Raw genomic sequence first — 15,585 nt, forward strand, 5'->3', positions numbered from 1 at the left:
AGCACCGAAGCGTCCATTTTCCTGTCCCTTCTGGGCCGAGTCGCCCTGTCAGGAGAGGCTAGGCGGTAGCCTCCCCAGTCTGTTCCCTCTGCAGCCCCGCCCAGCAGCTCCTGGGGTTGACCGAGCCCCCTACAAGGGCGTTTGAAGGGAGCACCCGCCCGACCATCCTTATGGGGGCAGGGGCCGTGGGGCCGTCCCTGCCCTGCGCAGCCTGGCGCTGTCACCTCGGTGGAATGTCACCTGGGGAGCAGAGCAGGTTGTGCAGTTGGCCACGCCTCTCGGGGCCTCCACCCTGTCCCCCGCCCACCCCTACCCCGGGTCTGCGGCCGGTTCAGGGAGACCTGAGGGTGAGAACCCCACCGGCCAGGGCAGCGTCCCCCAGTCACCTGGATGCGGCAGGCCTGCTGCCCCCCTGCCCTCATGCCCCCTGCCCGCGGCGCTGGACCCTCCCCAGGGCCCCTGTGGGAAGGTGGGGTGGGGCGGACCCGCCCATCTGGTCTACCTCTGCCTCCAGCCCAGCCGAGTTCCTCCCAGGATCCCAGCCAGCGGGGAGGGAGGAAGGAAGGTGCAGGGGCCTGGGAGCCGGGGCCCCCCAACCCCAAGGTGGTGAAACCCCGGCCTGACCGTCCCCTGACCCGCCCTTCCTTCCCCTTCCCCTGGCACCGGGTGGCAGCCCTGGGCTCTTTGCATAAGCCTGTGGCTTCCCTATCTTCACCCAAGGCAGTGGCACGGCGGAGGGGAAGGGCAGGGCTGGCCACCATGGCGACGCTCTCCTCCCAGCCCCGGCGGCGCCCTCCCCTTTCGCGCCAGGCCATCAAGATAAGGCGCCTCAGGGTCAGAGATCTGAAGGATCCCCTGCCCCACAGGGCTCAGGAGGTAGGAGGGACCTCAGTGGGGAGAAGAACAGGCCTGGGTGGGGCTCTGCCCTCTCTGCGTGCACGGTGCCCCACTCTTGTGGGCTGCGGCTGAGGATGTGTGCCCCTCCCCTGCCCACCCTAGCCCCCGGCAGAGCCTTCGGGGTCTGCAGAAGAGGGTCTGCCATGTGTTCTCTGGGCCACCCTGGGGCTCAGGTCTGGGGTCTGAGCCTTTCGGAGCCCCCTCCCTCTCGCGCCCCGTCCCCAGCCATCCTCTTCTCCTCCAGTCCCAAAGCCACCAGCTCCACTAGGCAGGGAGTGTCCCTGCTGGGGGCTGGGCCTTTCGGGGGCCAGCTGAGCAGCCCCCAGGCCTGCTTGGCGTGACCCCCCGGTCTCCCACCTCTGCTGCTGGGCCTCACTTCCGCCGCCGGGGTGCGAAGCGGAGCCGCCCCCGATAAGCAGCGCTGTTTCCTCTGGGGAAGGAAGGGAGGTTGGGGGAGGTTGAGGCCACGGGCGCCTGCTGGTGCAGCTGAGCCGGCGCAGCTGAGCGCCAATGGACCCGAGCCACGGCGGGCCAGGGGATGAGGGAGGTGGCCCGGGTGCCGGAGCCCCGGGAGCCCTGCTGTGGGAACAGGTGTGCGGCACTGGTGGGGCTGGAGGCCAGGTGCTGGGGCCCCCTCAGCCCTCGGGCTGGGCCTGCTCTGTGAGGAGCCGCTCCCGCGTCCGAGCCCTGGTCCAGGCCTCGGGGACACCTTGTCTTTCCACCTCGCTCCTCAGATCGAGCCTCCATCCCACCACTTGTCCCCTGAGGAGGTAAGAATCGGAGTGTTTCCGGGGCGCAGAGGGGTGCTGGGAAGCAGCCCTGCATCCTCCCAAACACCCCCCTAGGCTGCTGGCCAAGGCTGGGTCTCAACCCCCTCCCCTCCCCTCCCCTGCGCGTGTGGACGCCTGGTCCCCGCCTTGGGCATGTGCCGTGAGTGCCAGGGGTGGCTGGTGGGGCTCAGACCTTGTGGTGGGTGGACGGAGGTTCCCAAGGTGACCCTGCCGTGTCTCAGCGGGCCCTGCTCTACGAGGAAGCTCTCTACACGGTCCTGTACCGCCTGGGTCAGCCCGAGCCCACGCACGTGGGGGAGTCCTCTGAGCTGCTTCGATACCTGCAGGAGGTAAGGCCAGCCCCCACTCCACCTGCCTCCCTGCAGCCTGGCCGTGTCCCCCCCCCGCCCCCGTGCCCCAAGCTTCCCGCACTCCTACCCCGCCAGGCCTTCCGCGTGGAGCCCGAGGAGCACCGGCGGCTGCTGCGGCAGGTCCAGGAGCTCGAGGTAAGCCCGCCGGGCTGTCCTGAGCGAGCACCGGGGCTGCGAAGCCCAGCTCCCTCTGGGACTCAGGCCCCACCTCCTGTCGCTCCAGAAACCAATATTCTGTCTGAAGGCCACGGTGAAACAAGCCAAGGGCATTCTGGGCAAGGATGTCAGTGGTGAGTAGGCGATGGGGGCCCTGAGGGCCTTCTTCCTGGCTCCTTCCTCTCCCCATCACAGCCTGTCCCAGAGCTTGTGATGGGAGTTCCCATCTCCCAAACATCCCCTGGGGCTCACTTTGGTGCTGCTGGCCCCTTGTCCTTGGAGCCTGGGATGGAGAGGGGTAGGGGGTGATAAGGGCTCTCTCCCTGGGAGCCTAGCCAACACCCCTCCCCTTCCCCCCCAGGGTTCAGTGACCCCTACTGCCTGCTGGGCATCGAGCAGGGGGTGGGTGTGCCGGGGGGCAGCCCTGGGCTCCAGCGACGGCAGAAGGCCGTGGTGAGGCACACCATCCCAGAGGAGCAGATCCACCGCACCCAGGTCATCACCCAGACGCTCAACCCCGTCTGGGACGAGACCTTCATCCTGTACGTGGCCTGGCCCCAGCTCCTACCCGCTCTGGGCCTACTCGTCGATGAGATCAGCAGCACTTCCTGGCTCGGGGGAGGGAGCTTGGTTTGACTTGGGGAGGAGCCTGATCCCGAGGCAGGGGAGACTGACAGCAGGCCAAACAGGACACAGCAATGGCATAAATGCCATGTGCTGGTGGGGGGCGGAGGGTCAGGCACATCTGGGTTGATCTGGGGGGTAGCCTGAAGCCTTACTTTAAAGGAGAGAGAGATGCAGTTGGGAGGGGAGGAGAATTTGCAGGGAGGGACTAAGACTTGACAGTGGGTGATACTGGGATGGCAGTTTTGGGGGGCAGGCTCGGAGCTGAGGTAGCCTGTGGCCTGGTCAGGGGTCTATCCCTCCAAGACCCTCAGCCATGCTCTTTTCTCACAACAGGGAGTTTGAGGACATAAGCAATGCCAGCTTTCATCTGGACATGTGGTGAGGGGCATGTCCACCCCCCCAACCCGTAGGGGTTGGGAAAAGAAGGGGGCCTGGGAGTGAGGGTGGCAGAAAGGGGTTGGGGGCTCCCAGGACACCCTCTCTGCCTCCTGCTCAAACCTCTGCCCCACCAGGGACATGGACACCGTGGAGTCCGTCAGACAGAAGCTCGGGGAGCTCACAGATCTGCACGGTCTGCGAAGGTGAGGGCCATGGGTTTCCCGGGGAAGGAGTCAGGGCTCCTTCTGCCCTGCCTCCACATGCACACTGGTTGTTGGGCTGCAGGCTCTCACCTGGGCCCAGGTGGCTGCAGGTAGGGAGCAGATTCCAGCCTGACCTGGTCAGGCTTCTGGCCCCTCTCCCTCACGGGACCCTGCCTGGAACAGGATCTTTAAGGAGGTCCGGAAAGACAAAGGCCAGGATGACTTTCTGGGGAACGTGGTTCTGAGACTACAGGTGAGTGGAGTGGGGAAAGGTTCCCGGGAGAGAGGCAGAGAGGGGGTGACGAGGGGATCAAGGGAGGGGTTCCAGGTCTGCACCAAGCGGAGAGTGGGGTCTGCCTCCCATCGCCGCCCCCACCCCCGACCGGGTGAGGCGCCTGCGGCTCACAGGTGTGGGCATGCCCTGCCTGCCCGGCCTGCCAGGACCTGCGCTGCCGGGAGGATCAGTGGTACCCTCTGGAGCCTTGCACGGAGACCTACCCAGACCGTGGTCAGTGTCACCTCCAGTTCCAGTTCATTCACAAGCGGGTAGGCGGCCCGGCTGGGTGGGGAGGAGGGGCTGCACCGGGCGTGGGGTCCTCTGCTCACGGCCGCGTCGGGCCCCCCCCCCCCCCCGCAGAGAGCCACCGCGGCCAGCCGCTCGCAGCCCTGCTACACGGTGCACCTCCGCCTGCTGCAGCAGCTCGTGTCCCACGAGGTCACCCAGCACCAGGTACTGCCCTCCTGGGGCTGGGCAGGGCCAGGGTCTGCCTGTCAGGTGCTGACACCCTCCACCTGTCCCCTCAGGCGGGCAGCACCTCCTGGGATGGGTTGCTGAGCCCCCAGGCCGCCACCATCCTCTTCCTCCACTCCACGCAGAAGGACCTGTCCGACTTCCACCGGTCCATGGCGTGAGTGCCCAGCCAAGCCCGAGTGCCCGAGGGCCGTCTGCGCCGCACCACCCTCTCCCTCCCTGCCTGCCCTCCTACAGGCTGACAGCCCGAAGTCTAACCCTCAGGAGATTTCTGTTTGGGGCCCAAACTGTGTATTTTAAGGTTTGAGTCAGTTGCCAACTTTTAAAAATCTGGAGATTTGCTGTACAGATTCACATCACCAGTTTCCCGTGAAAGCTTCGTGCTGGAATTGCAGGGCTGTCGCTTTGCTGGGCTGCAGGTGGTCAGGGCAGAGTAGCGTGCCCTCCCCCATCCATCACAGTTGCCATCTGGCCGCTTCGTCCCCTGACATCACCTGAGTCCTTCTGGGCGGTTGAGTTTGCCACCCCGGGCCCAGACGCCAGGGCCATTGAACAAATCTGTGCGCCGATGCTCCTGAATCCGTGTTGAGGGCCCATCACCCCTGAGCCTTGTTAGATTACGGGAATGCCAGGAAGGGCACACAGGAATTTGTAGATCTTTCCATGCACGAGAGGAGTAGGGGCACAGCCCGGGTGCTGCCAGGAGGAGGAGTGAGAGTGGGAGCTGACACTTGGCATTCAGTAGGGGGTCAGAAGGAGGCTGGAGGAGAAGGGCAGCTTCTAGGACCATGGGCAGGTGGGTATTCCTGGATGGCTGTGGGGAATGCAGGTGAGGCTGGAGACTGGAGCAGGCACCGAGGGAGGGTGAGGGGCTCATTTGCCTGCAGGGCCTCAGCAGGGAGTGCGGTTGGCCGCTGTGTCCTCCGCGTGGCGGAGGCCTGTCCCTGGGCTGCTCTTCTCCCCCAGCCTCCTTCGCCCTCCCTCTTGTCTCAGTTCGGTCACCTCTGTGAAGTCTCCCCTCGACTCTCTAAAGGGATGCTCTAGCTGATGTTTTACATGTACTTGAAGGCTCGAATCTCCAAATCTGATTTCTCAAAAGAAGCAAGAAGTCCTGAATTTTAAAATCACAAATATTCTAATTTAAGAGATGGACAATTCATTTACATGTTTGAAAAGCACTTCTGGGAACAAAAACAATCCTGTGGGTTACCTCCAGCCACTGGTTTTCAGCCTCTGCGGGTCGATGGGGATCCCCAGGAGGCTTTGGGGTGGGGATAACGCCCCTCCCCCCCACCCCCCGCCAGGCCAGGCCAGGTGAGCTGTGGGAAGGAAGGTGCCCCACTTGGCCAGGCTGAGGGCTTCCTGTCTGCCGCAGGCAGTGGCTGGCCTACAGCCGTCTCTACCAGAGCCTGGAGTTCCCCAGCAGCTGCCTCCTGTACCCCATCACCAGCATCGAGTACCAGTGGATCCAGGGCCGGCTCAAGGCAGAGCAGGTGGGCTGGGGCGGGGCGAGGGGTGTTGGGCAGGCAGGGCTCAGGGAGCGGCTCCCCGGGCCCCATAAGGCAGCCCCCGCCTCACAGCACCTTCCTGGCCCTGCAGCTGGAGGAGTTGGCCGCCTCATTCAGCTCCCTCCTGGCCTATGGCCTCTCCCTCATCCGGAGGTTCCGGTCTGTCTTCCCCCTCTCCGTCCCCGACTCCCCAGCCCGGCTGCAGTCTCTCCTCAGGTCAGTGGTTACCCCCCGCTTCAGTGGAGTCGGGGATGGGAAACAGCTGGGGCACCTCTGGGGTGGGGAAGCCTGCCTGAGGAATGCGTGGGGGCTACGGGGCAACAGGCATCTTGCACACGGCTCTCTCTCCCCACAGGGTCCTGGTACAGATGTGCAAGATGAAGGCCTTTGGAGAAGTGTGCCCCGAAAGCGGCCCCCTGCCCCGCCTGGTGACCGAGGCCCTGCGGGTATGGTGCCCACCCTGTAGGGGTGGTGCCTGGGCCCAGCAGCCCTCCCTGCTCATTGTCTCTCTGCCCACAGACCGGCACCACTGAATGGTTCCACCTGAAGCAGCACCACCATCAGCCCATGGTGCAGGTGAGGGGGCTCGGGTGAGGTGGTGGGTGGTGGGATGGGATGCTTGCCCCTCAGAGCCCTGCCTGGCTCACCTCTGTCCCTGCCAGGGCATGCTGGAGGCGGGCAAGGCCTTACTGAGCCTGGTACAAGACATCATTGGCGACCTGCACCAGTGCCAGCGCACGTGGAACAAGATCTTCCATAAGTGAGCAGGCGGCCGGGTCGGGAGGCAGTGCAGCAGGGGTTCAGAATGGGGACCAGAGGGACCCTGCTGTGTGCCACCAGGTCACACCTGCTGCCTTTCCTCCAGTGTCCTCAAGATCGACCTCTTCTCCATGGCTTTCCTGGAGCTGCAATGGCTGGTGAGCCCCCGCCCCGCAACCCCCCCACCCCCCCCCACCCCGCGTCCCAAGGCCACGCCCTCTGCCCTGGTTCTGGAGCTCCGCCCACCACACCTTCCCTTCGCAGGTGGCCAAGAGGGTGCAGGACCACATTGCGGTGGTGAGCAGTGCTGTGACCCCGGAGATGGGCGAAAGTCTGTTCCAGCTCTACGTCAGCCTCAAGGAGCTCTACCAGCTGGGCCCGGTCCCCTCGGAGAGGTGGGCAGCAGGCTGGCTGCAGGGAGAGGAGGGCCCGAAGCCCGCAATGGCCCCGGCTTTCCCCAGGCTGACCCTGGCTCTCCCCAGGGATGGCGTCCTGGCCCTGGAAGGCTTCCACCAGTGGTTCCAGCCGGCCATCCCCTCCTGGCTGCAGAAGACGTACAGCGTGGCCCTGGCGCGGGTGCAGCGCGCTGTGCAGATGGACGAGGTGGGCTTGGGGCCTGGGCTAGGGGCAGAGTCCCACATTTCGGGGTGTGGCTCGCAGCTCTGCCAACCGTGTGGCACGTGCAGAAGCAGTTAACCAGCTTTGAGCGGTGCTCTCGAGGCCAGCTGAGTGCAAAATGCTGCCTCCTGTTATATTGGGGGCAGGGCGGGCTTTGTTTACATGCTGATCCCTGCAGCCTGGGGGCGCTGGGCAGAGCCCTGCTTGTTCACCTTGCCGCCCCCTGCCCAGCTCTGTGCTTGCTGGCTGTATGAGCTCTGGATGCTTGCAAATGGAAGTGGGGAGGGAGAGCATGGATTTGGCAAGCCTTGAGCCCTCCTTTCTACACACTCCCCCATCTCCTAGCTGGTGCCCCTGGGTGAACTGACCAAGCACAGCACGTCGGCTGTGGACCTGTCCACCTGCTTTGCCCAGATCAGCCACACTGCCCAGCAGCTGGACTGGCCTGACCCAGAGGAGGCCTTCATGATCACCGTCAAGTTTGTGGAGGTGCAGCCTCCTTCCCACCCCACGATTTCTCCCAAGTTCTCATCCTAGCAGCCTCCAAAAGCCTATGTCCTAAATCCCCCAAGTCACTGAAATTCCTGTGCCTCCCCCGCATCTGCCTCTCCTCGGCACTCCCCAGCCCCGTTGATCATCCCCTCCTCACCCCAGGACACCTGTCGGCTGGCCCTGGTGTACTGCAGCCTCATAAAGGCCCGGGCCCGTGAGCTCTCTGCCGGCCAGAAGGACCAAGGCCAGGCAGCCAACAGGGTAAGGGCCAGAGCTGCGGGCTGAGGCTGGGACGGCGTAGGGGTGGAGCCTGCCGGTCCTGGCACTATTCAGGAAGCTCGGCATCCATGTGCCCATGCCTGCCTGCAGCTATGTGTGGTGGTGAATGACATGGAGCAGCTGCGGCTGGTGATCGGCAAGCTGCCCACCCAGCTGGCATGGGAGGTGCTGGAGCAGCGGGTAGGGGCTGTGCTGGAGCAGGGGCAGCTGCAGAACACGCTGCATGCCCAGCTGCAGGGCGCCCTGGCTGGGCTGGGCCATGAGATCCGCACTGGCGTCCGCACCTTGGCCGAGCAGGTAATTTGTTTGACCCACAGTGACCCCACCCCACCCATCCTCAGCCTGAAGTACCCTCCAGCAGGACTTGGGCCAATGTCCAGCCCCCTTCCCTTCCTGAACCTAAACTCAGGCCCCAAGCAACCTCTCCTGACCCCCGACTCACACCCTGGCCTCCCTCCTACCATTTTGTGTCTCCAGCTGGAGGTGGGCATTGCCAAGCACATCCAGAAACTCGTGGGCATCAAGGAATCCGTCCCGCCTGAGGATGTGAGTGGCCCTCCCTGCTTGCTGACCTTTGCCAGCAATGTGGGTCAGGGATTGCAAAGGGGCTTAGGGTGGGCAGGGGGCTGAAGGCCATGGGGTGTCAGAGATAAGTCCCCCAGACTTGGGCAAGGAATGTTCCCTCCTGGCCTCGGTTTCCCCCTTAGATGCTAAGAGGGTGGGGTTGGGTCATTCCGTGGGCTCTCCCAGCACTGACAGTCAATGTGGGAGCTGCAGTGGGGGAGGCTTTAGACTTTGCAGCCAAACAGCCCTGGGCATGCCTCCTTCTTAGCTGCCTACTAGCGTAGCTGTCCTATTTATATAGGTCAGCTGACCTCAGGCTCCTCATCTGTCAGCAGGGATAATAATTACACCTGTGATTGCTAGGGAGAGGGCTACTCATTAATTCATCAACTATTTAAGCACCCACTTTGTCCCAGGTATTGATTTAGGCACTGGGGATATATATCAATGAACAGTGTGACAAAAATCCCTGCCTTCCTAGAGTTTTCATTCTAGTAGAGGAGGTGAAAAAAGAGCTAAGTATATAACTATAACTATAGCTATTATTAGAACTATACATATGTGTGTGTGTGTGTAAACATATATATATATGTATACACACACATATCATATGTTAGTTAATGATAACCACTCAAGAGAAAAATAAAGCACACAAGGGAATGGAAAGGGTCAGAGGACTGTATTTTTAGATAGTGGCCAGAGAAGGCCTTACTTGGAGGGTGACAGCTGAGTCAAGACCTAAAGGAAGGAAGAGAAGGAGCCACGAAGATTTCTATGGGAGAGAACAGCATGGGCAAAGGCCCTGAGGCAGGACCAGGTCTGGCAGGTTCAGGGCTATAGCAAAGGCTATACTGTCTCCAGTGTGGCTGGAGCCGACTGTGGTCAGGGGCTGGCTCTGCACACATTCCACAGATGCGCAGGAAAGCTCCTAGCCCTGTTTCCTCTCCGGGTCAGGGCAAAGGAATGGGGGTGGGACCAGAATGGGCCAGAACCAGACGTGCTGCTGCCCCTCCCCAGGCCATTCTGCCCCTGATGAAGTTCCTGGAGGTGAAGCTCTGCTACATGAACACCAACTTGGTGCAGGAGAACTTCAGCAGGTCTGCAGCAGCGCCCCATCACCTCCACCTCTCCTCCCACCCGCCCCTCCTTCCCGGCCTCAGCATCCATCCTCAGGGGAGGATGCAACCAGCCTCTCTTAAATGCTTGCTCCAAGGGTCAGGGCGCTCATGGCCACACAATGCCGTCCATTTCACCTCAGGCTGAGCTGAAACCTGCCTGTCCTTTCTCCCTTAGCCCTGGGCTGCGTCTTCGGGAGGCTGCAGCTCTGCCCTCCCTAACATTACAGGCAGCTGGTGTTCCAGGGGAACTTCTAGTTAGGGTCTCTCTCAAAACAGGGCCCAGCACACTGGGCAGCAGTGGGTAGAGGTCAAGGGCATGGGCTCTGGACGACCTGCATTCATACTCCAGCTTCACTGCTGCTTGGTGGGTGGCCTTGAGCAGATTACTCAAGTTTTCTGTGCAGATGATCATAGTTCTGGCCTCTACTGAGGACTAAATGGGTCATGTGAAGCGCTGAGAGCAGTGCCTGCAGCAAAGGAAGTGGTTGATGACTGAGCTGCTGTGACGACGGTGACGGTGATGGCGACAGGTCCTGCACATGGGGCTGCTGGCCCCCAGAGTTCTGCTCCCAGTGGGGCAGCGGGGCCTCGGGAGCCCACCTTCTTTATTTCCTAGGCCAGAGAATGCCATTTGTTCAGCTCTGATCTTCACACAAAATAGAGTTTAATCTCTACTAAGACAGGAGCTTGACTTACCACTCACTGCCTCAGAACATTTAGAACAGTGTCTGTGCGTAACGAGCACTTAAGTATGGGGACTAAATTAACTACTTTTATTTTATTTTAATTTTTTAAAATTTATTTTATTTATTTCTGGCTGCGTTGGATCTTCGTTGCTGCGCGGAGGCTTTCTCTAGTTGAGGCGAGCAGGAGGCTGCTCTTCATTGCGGTGCACGTGCTTCTCATTGCGGTGGCTTCTCTTGTTGCAGAACACGGGCTCTAGGCGCCGGGCTTCAGTAGTTGTGGCATGCGAGCTCAGTAGTTGTGGCACAAGGGCTTAGTTGCTCCGTGGCATGTGGGATCTTCCCGGACCAGGGCTCGAACCCATGTCCCCTGCATTGGCAGGCGGATTCTTAAGCACTGCGCCACCGTGGAAGCCCCCCCCCCATTCTTAATTACACATTTTTGTGCTTATCTGCCTGACTCTGCTTTGACAAGTGAAATTTCAGTTATTTCAGGTTGTTATTAGGAGGGACTGTGGCTTGGTTGCTATTTTTTTCTCGCCACAGGTAGTACATGCTTATCCATGCTGTGTGCTGAGATCCTATTCATCTTGGTCACTCCCATCTTGACTCATGATTCTGTCATTGGGGGGCCGCCCTCCTGCTCCCTTTTTTGTTGGGGTTTGCTAATCCTAGTGAGAAGGATCCTTCACTAGCTTCCAAGACATGCTGGATAGGACTGGGCCTGTCTGCCCCGCCCCCTGCCCTCCTTCCCTCAGCAGACCAGCCCTCCCTCCCTCCCCTGCCTGCAGCCTGGGCCCCAGTCCCACCAGTGGAGGCAGGTGGAGGGTGGGGGTGGGGAGGCACTGGGGAACGGGGGTGGGCCTGGGTCCCACGAGGCCTCTTCTTTCTCAAGAGCATCTCCGCTTCCTCCTCCTCTGTCCTCCTGTCCTGTGTCCGGCATCCCTCTGCACGTCACCCCAGCCTTCTGACCCTGCTCTGGACCCACACACTCACGGTGCTGGCGGAGGTGGCCGCTTCCCAGCGGAGCTGCCCTCTGGCTTCTAGCAGGCTGAAGATCGCACTACAGGTAATAATACCAGTGACAACAATAAAAACCCTGGTGGGAGAGTGCCTGGGGGTCACCTCTGATGTCTCGCCCCCTAGAACCTGGAGATCTGCTTCTACGCAGAGGGCTGTGGCCTGCCGCCCGAGGCCCTGCACACGGCCACCTTCCAGGTAGGGGCCTTTTGGTTAGCTGGTGGCGTGGGGAGCCTGCCTTCCTGTGCTCACCTGTGTCCGGGACCAGCTATGTGATTTACAGGGCCCAGCACAAAATGAAAATGTGGGCCCCTTTAAAAAAAAATAATTGACGTGACTTCCCTGACAGTCCAGTGGTTAAGACTCGGCGCTTCCAATGCAGGGGGAGCAGGTCCCATCCCTGGTCCGGGAGCTGAGATCCTGCATGCTTCGTGGCACAGCAAAAACAAAAACCAAAACCAAACAAACGCCCCCCCCCCCCCGCAAAACCAACAAAGAACCCCTCCACGTGTGAAGTTCTTCTAAACACGGTTGGGGCGGGGGCGGCTGTGAGACACACCTGTGGAGCCCACCCTGTCGGGTGCCTCTGGCTGTCGCCGGGGCAACCCTGCCTGTGGTCCCCCAGTGCCCAGTGCTTTCCACGTCACGTTGTCGTCTCCCCGTTGGCTGCAAGCTTCTGAAGGGCAGCACTGGGCTGCGACTGAGTGTGACAGTTAGTGACTCCTCAGCTGTGCCCCCTCCCCAGGCTCTGCAGAGGGGCCTGGAGCTGCAGGCGGCCTCCAGCCGGGAGCTCATCCAGAAGTACTTTTGCAGCCGCATCCAGCAGCAGGTGAGTCTCCCTGCTCCGCCGCGCTCGCTGCGCACCTGGAGCCCCGCCTCGCCCGCTCAGCCCCCGCTGACGCTGCCTCTGCGCCCCGCCCCCAGGCAGAGACCACCTCCGAGGAGCTCGGGGCCGTCACGGTCAAGGCCTCCTACCGCGCCTCCGAGCAGAAGCTGCACGTGGAGCTGCTCAGCGCCTCCAGCCTGTTGCCCCTGGACTCCAATGGTGAGTGGAGGCTGCCCCAGCCACTCTCCGTGGCCCCACTCTGGTCCCCCGAGTCTCCGGGGGCTCTGCTCGTCCAGCCGGGGCACTGGGTGCATTTCTGCTGGATTACCAGGAGGGGGCAGTGCTGCCGAGCGGGGCACAGCTGCTGGCGTGGGCACCGGAAGCGGGGCTGGGATATCCTCGGCCAACGTCCCCTCCCCGGCCACTTGCCAGGCTCCAGCGACCCCTTTGTCCAGCTGACCTTGGAGCCCAGGCACGAGTTCCCTGAGCTGGCCCCCCGAGAGACCCAAAAGCACAAGAAGGACCTTCATCCACTGTTCGATGAGACCTTTGAATTGTGAGTGGTCCCACTAGCCCTGGACCCGCCTCAGGCCTGCTCCTCCCAGCCGAGGCGGGCCGAGGGGCTCCCCTCGGAGGACTGGTTTTGAGTCCCAGGGAGGGAGCACTTGGGACAAGTGTTTGCCAGCACAGGCCTCAAACCTGCTTCCCTGCAGGTGGAGTGGGGCTGTTGGGGAGACTCCTCCCACTTGTTGGACTCAGAGGCTTGCTTTCAGGGAAGGGTGCTGCCCCTGAGGTCCTCTGTTCCCCAAGTCAGGCGGGCCTGGGTACACAGGGGCCCCTGCTTTAAAGCATCGGCTCACAGCCAGAGCAGGCATCATGGCGTGTGGCCCAAGGTACACCAGCCTGAGCGCTTTCAACCCTAATCCCACCCGTCTGGGCGAGCCCGCTTTGGAGGCGCGCGTGTGTGTGTGTGTGTGTCTGTGTGTGTGTGTGTGTCTGTGTGTGTCAGCGGCAGCACGTGGGGCAGGCAGCTGAGCCCGGCTCTGTCCCCCGCCCAGCCTGGTGCCTGCTGAGCCGTGCCAGAAGGATGGGGCGTGCCTTCTCCTCACCGTGCTGGACCACGACACGCTGGGGGCTGACGACCTTGAGGGGGAGGCCTTCCTGCCGCTGCGCTCGGTGCCGGGCCTGACGGGGACTGAGGAGCCCGGCGACGTGCCTCAGACCCGCCTGCCCCTCACCTACCCTGCACCCAACGGTAGGCCTGAGCCCTGTGAGTGTGGGCCCTGGCCCAGCGCTGGGGATACAGGGGAGCGGCAGCCATGAAAGGCTCAGGGGCCCCCAGAGGCCGAGTTGGGGTCAGAGGAAAGCCTCCTTGGAGGCGGAAGCCTGTGGGGCCAGCGTGGTGGCTTGTGTTGCTGAGATCTCGCGCCTGATCAAGGACCAGTGAAGGTTAAGTTAGGCCAGGTGTGTGCGACTCTCTCCGGTGGGATAAGGTCACCGACAAGTTTGCCTGGGGAGAAGGGCCATTTCTGTGCCCAGGGGACACGTTCTTGCAGAGCGGTCCCCAAGCTTGGTAAGAGGAGTAGGTCTTGTGTTTGAGCACTCACGAGGGATCAGTTCTAAGCACTGGACATATGTTAACCCTCAGTCCTTACAACCACTCAGTGAGGCAGGTGTTATCGCTACTCTCCGAATGAGTAAACTGAGACACGAATTGGTGGACTGGCCCTAGGTTCTTGTCTGAAAAGGTAACAGTCGCCACCTGAGGCACACGTCAGCCTCTCGCACCGCAGGTGCACCCCGCTGCCCAGGGGTGGCAAACACGTCTCCTGCCTCATCTGTCGGGCTGTCTTGCGAGCTTGGCTGCTGTGGGCCCATCGCTAGTTTCTGGAGAATGGGGCAGTGCTGCAGGCCCTGCCACTCCCCGAGTCTGACCCCCAAATGCCTCTCTTTGCAGGGGATCCAGTCCTGCAGCTGTTAGAGAGCCGGAAGGGTGACCGCGAGGCCCAGGTGTTTGTGCGGCTGCGGCGGCAGCGAGCCAAGCAGGCCTCCCAGCACGCCCCGTGACCAGGCAGCAGCAGCGGGGCTTGGGTCCCTGGGAGGCCTGGGTTCTCCCCACCACAGCGCAGCCCTCCCGCCTGGCCTAACACTCCAGGAGGGCCCTGCAGGTCAGGGGAGCCCCAGTGTGCGGGGTTCCCGCTGCCAGAGCCAGGGCCCACAGTGATGGGGGCCCCATTCGCAGTATTTATACCCCTTCCTTCCTCCCCTCAGCCCCAGCCTCAGCATTCTCTGCCAAATCCAGCCCCTGGGGGAGCGGAGACAGCTGTCTGCACCCCTTACCCCTGCTCCCCTCTTCGGGCAAAGCTGCTCTGGCAGAGGAGGGGCTCAGCCCTTCCTCTCCTGGCAGGCCTGTTCCAGCCACTGAGGTGGGGGGCCAGGTGCCTTGGGCCTATTCTTCAGCAGCCATAATGAAGGGAGCCTGGGTCCTCTCCTGAGGGAGCTGCCAGCACCCAGGCTAAGGAGCCTAGAGCCAGGGACCTTCTGGCTCTGAAGGGGTGAGAACTGGTGGGCAGTGGGGCTGGCACAGTTTGGCTAGCTGTGTCTGCTGAGGACCGCTCCTCCTTGGGACAGTACCTAGAAATTTTCTTAGCAAAAATAAAAAAATTAACAATACATCGTCCTCTTACTAAACATACTGTTGGCCTGCAGCGGGGCCTAGGTTACAGCCAAGCCATTGCAAACCCCTTCTCAGCCCTCAGGAGAGCCTGGGCTGCCCCCGACCCCGGGCCCCGGCCCACCGCTCACTCCCCCATGTTACAGAGCAGCGGGGTAGGTGTGGAGGTAACTGACGCAGCAGCAAAGGCTTCGAACAAACCACCACCAGACGTATTGGGTTCTGTCGCCACTGCCTAACACAGGAGCCTGGCACTCATGGGGGCGCCATGAGTGGGGGGCCTCCCAGGGGTGCAGGTTGAGGCCGAGGGGCTGCTCTGAACAGAGGGCTTAGAGGAATGGGGCCCCAGACCTGCCTGGGGGAGTGGCCCATATGCTGGGAGTCAGAGCCTGAGGCTCACTTCTCATTCTAGTGTGACCGTGGTTGAGTCACCTAACCTCTCTGAGTCTGCACAGGTATGATGGATGGGGGGAGGTCAGATAAGACCACGTCCAAGGCTTCTTTCAGCTCTGCTCCTCTGAGACCCATACAGAAAGCCCACAAGGTATGTGTTTTCCCACCCACCTAACAGGCCAGCTAAGAGCAGGGGGAGGGAGGTGGCTCAAAGGCTCCCTCAGGGGGCAGGCCCACCTTTCTCACGATGCTTTTATGAGCAGGCACTGTCTGTTCCTCTGAGAAGCTACTAGGGGCCTTGTTGTCTTTTGGAAAACAGTAAGTATACCAGTTGCATCTGACGATAGAGCTCTGAAGAGCGCTAGGGCCTGGGAGGTCTCTGGGTCCAGGGCTAAAGGTCCCCATCCCATCAACCCCAGCAGGCCTGCATCAGAACACTCAAGCTCTGTCTAGGAGCCTGGAGCAGCCTTTGGGCCTGGATGGGCCCAGGGTGCCTCA

General features: G+C 61.8%; 1 protein-coding gene across 3 annotated transcripts; it reads left to right on the forward strand.

Annotated features, from left to right (window-relative positions):
* Positions 1–759: 759 nt before the first annotated feature.
* Positions 760–15,554, forward strand: UNC13D (unc-13 homolog D). 3 transcript variants are annotated; one of them, XM_007185701.3, is made up of 32 exons: positions 760–876; positions 1,632–1,667; positions 1,910–2,017; positions 2,114–2,173; positions 2,262–2,328; positions 2,556–2,736; positions 3,155–3,199; positions 3,334–3,402; positions 3,586–3,655; positions 3,844–3,948; positions 4,040–4,132; positions 4,207–4,310; positions 5,529–5,646; positions 5,753–5,877; positions 6,017–6,107; positions 6,181–6,237; positions 6,324–6,421; positions 6,527–6,578; positions 6,685–6,815; positions 6,903–7,023; positions 7,384–7,527; positions 7,693–7,791; positions 7,900–8,106; positions 8,287–8,355; positions 9,391–9,470; positions 11,138–11,243; positions 11,321–11,392; positions 11,940–12,023; positions 12,119–12,239; positions 12,453–12,576; positions 13,079–13,275; positions 13,978–15,554. In XM_007185701.3, exons 1-32 carry the CDS (start codon positions 760–762, stop codon positions 14,085–14,087), a joined length of 3,261 nt encoding a protein of 1,086 aa, XP_007185763.2. In that variant the 3' UTR covers positions 14,088–15,554. The 3 variants fall into 3 exon arrangements, 2 of the variants coding, with proteins under 2 accessions (XP_007185763.2, XP_028023135.2); XM_028167334.2 differs by lacking the exon at positions 760–876 and adding an exon at positions 1,367–1,488; XR_451308.2 differs by lacking the exon at positions 12,453–12,576 and having other exon boundaries at positions 13,978–14,097.
* Positions 15,555–15,585: the final 31 nt, after the last annotated feature.

Source organism: Balaenoptera acutorostrata, chromosome 20, assembly GCF_949987535.1.
Source record: "Balaenoptera acutorostrata chromosome 20, mBalAcu1.1, whole genome shotgun sequence".
Classification (NCBI taxonomy): domain Eukaryota; kingdom Metazoa; phylum Chordata; class Mammalia; order Artiodactyla; family Balaenopteridae; genus Balaenoptera; species Balaenoptera acutorostrata.

Bases quoted from the DNA above. Each gene is read 5' to 3' on its own strand.
- UNC13D (XM_007185701.3), top strand. From the start codon at position 760: ATGGCGACGCTCTCCTCCCAGCCCCGGCGGCGCCCTCCCCTTTCGCGC. The intron at 11,393-11,939 runs GTAGGGGCCTTT...CCCCCTCCCCAG, and splicing joins TGCACACGGCCACCTTCCAG to GCTCTGCAGAGGGGCCTGGA. The intron at 12,024-12,118 runs GTGAGTCTCCCT...CCCCGCCCCCAG, and splicing joins GCAGCCGCATCCAGCAGCAG to GCAGAGACCACCTCCGAGGA.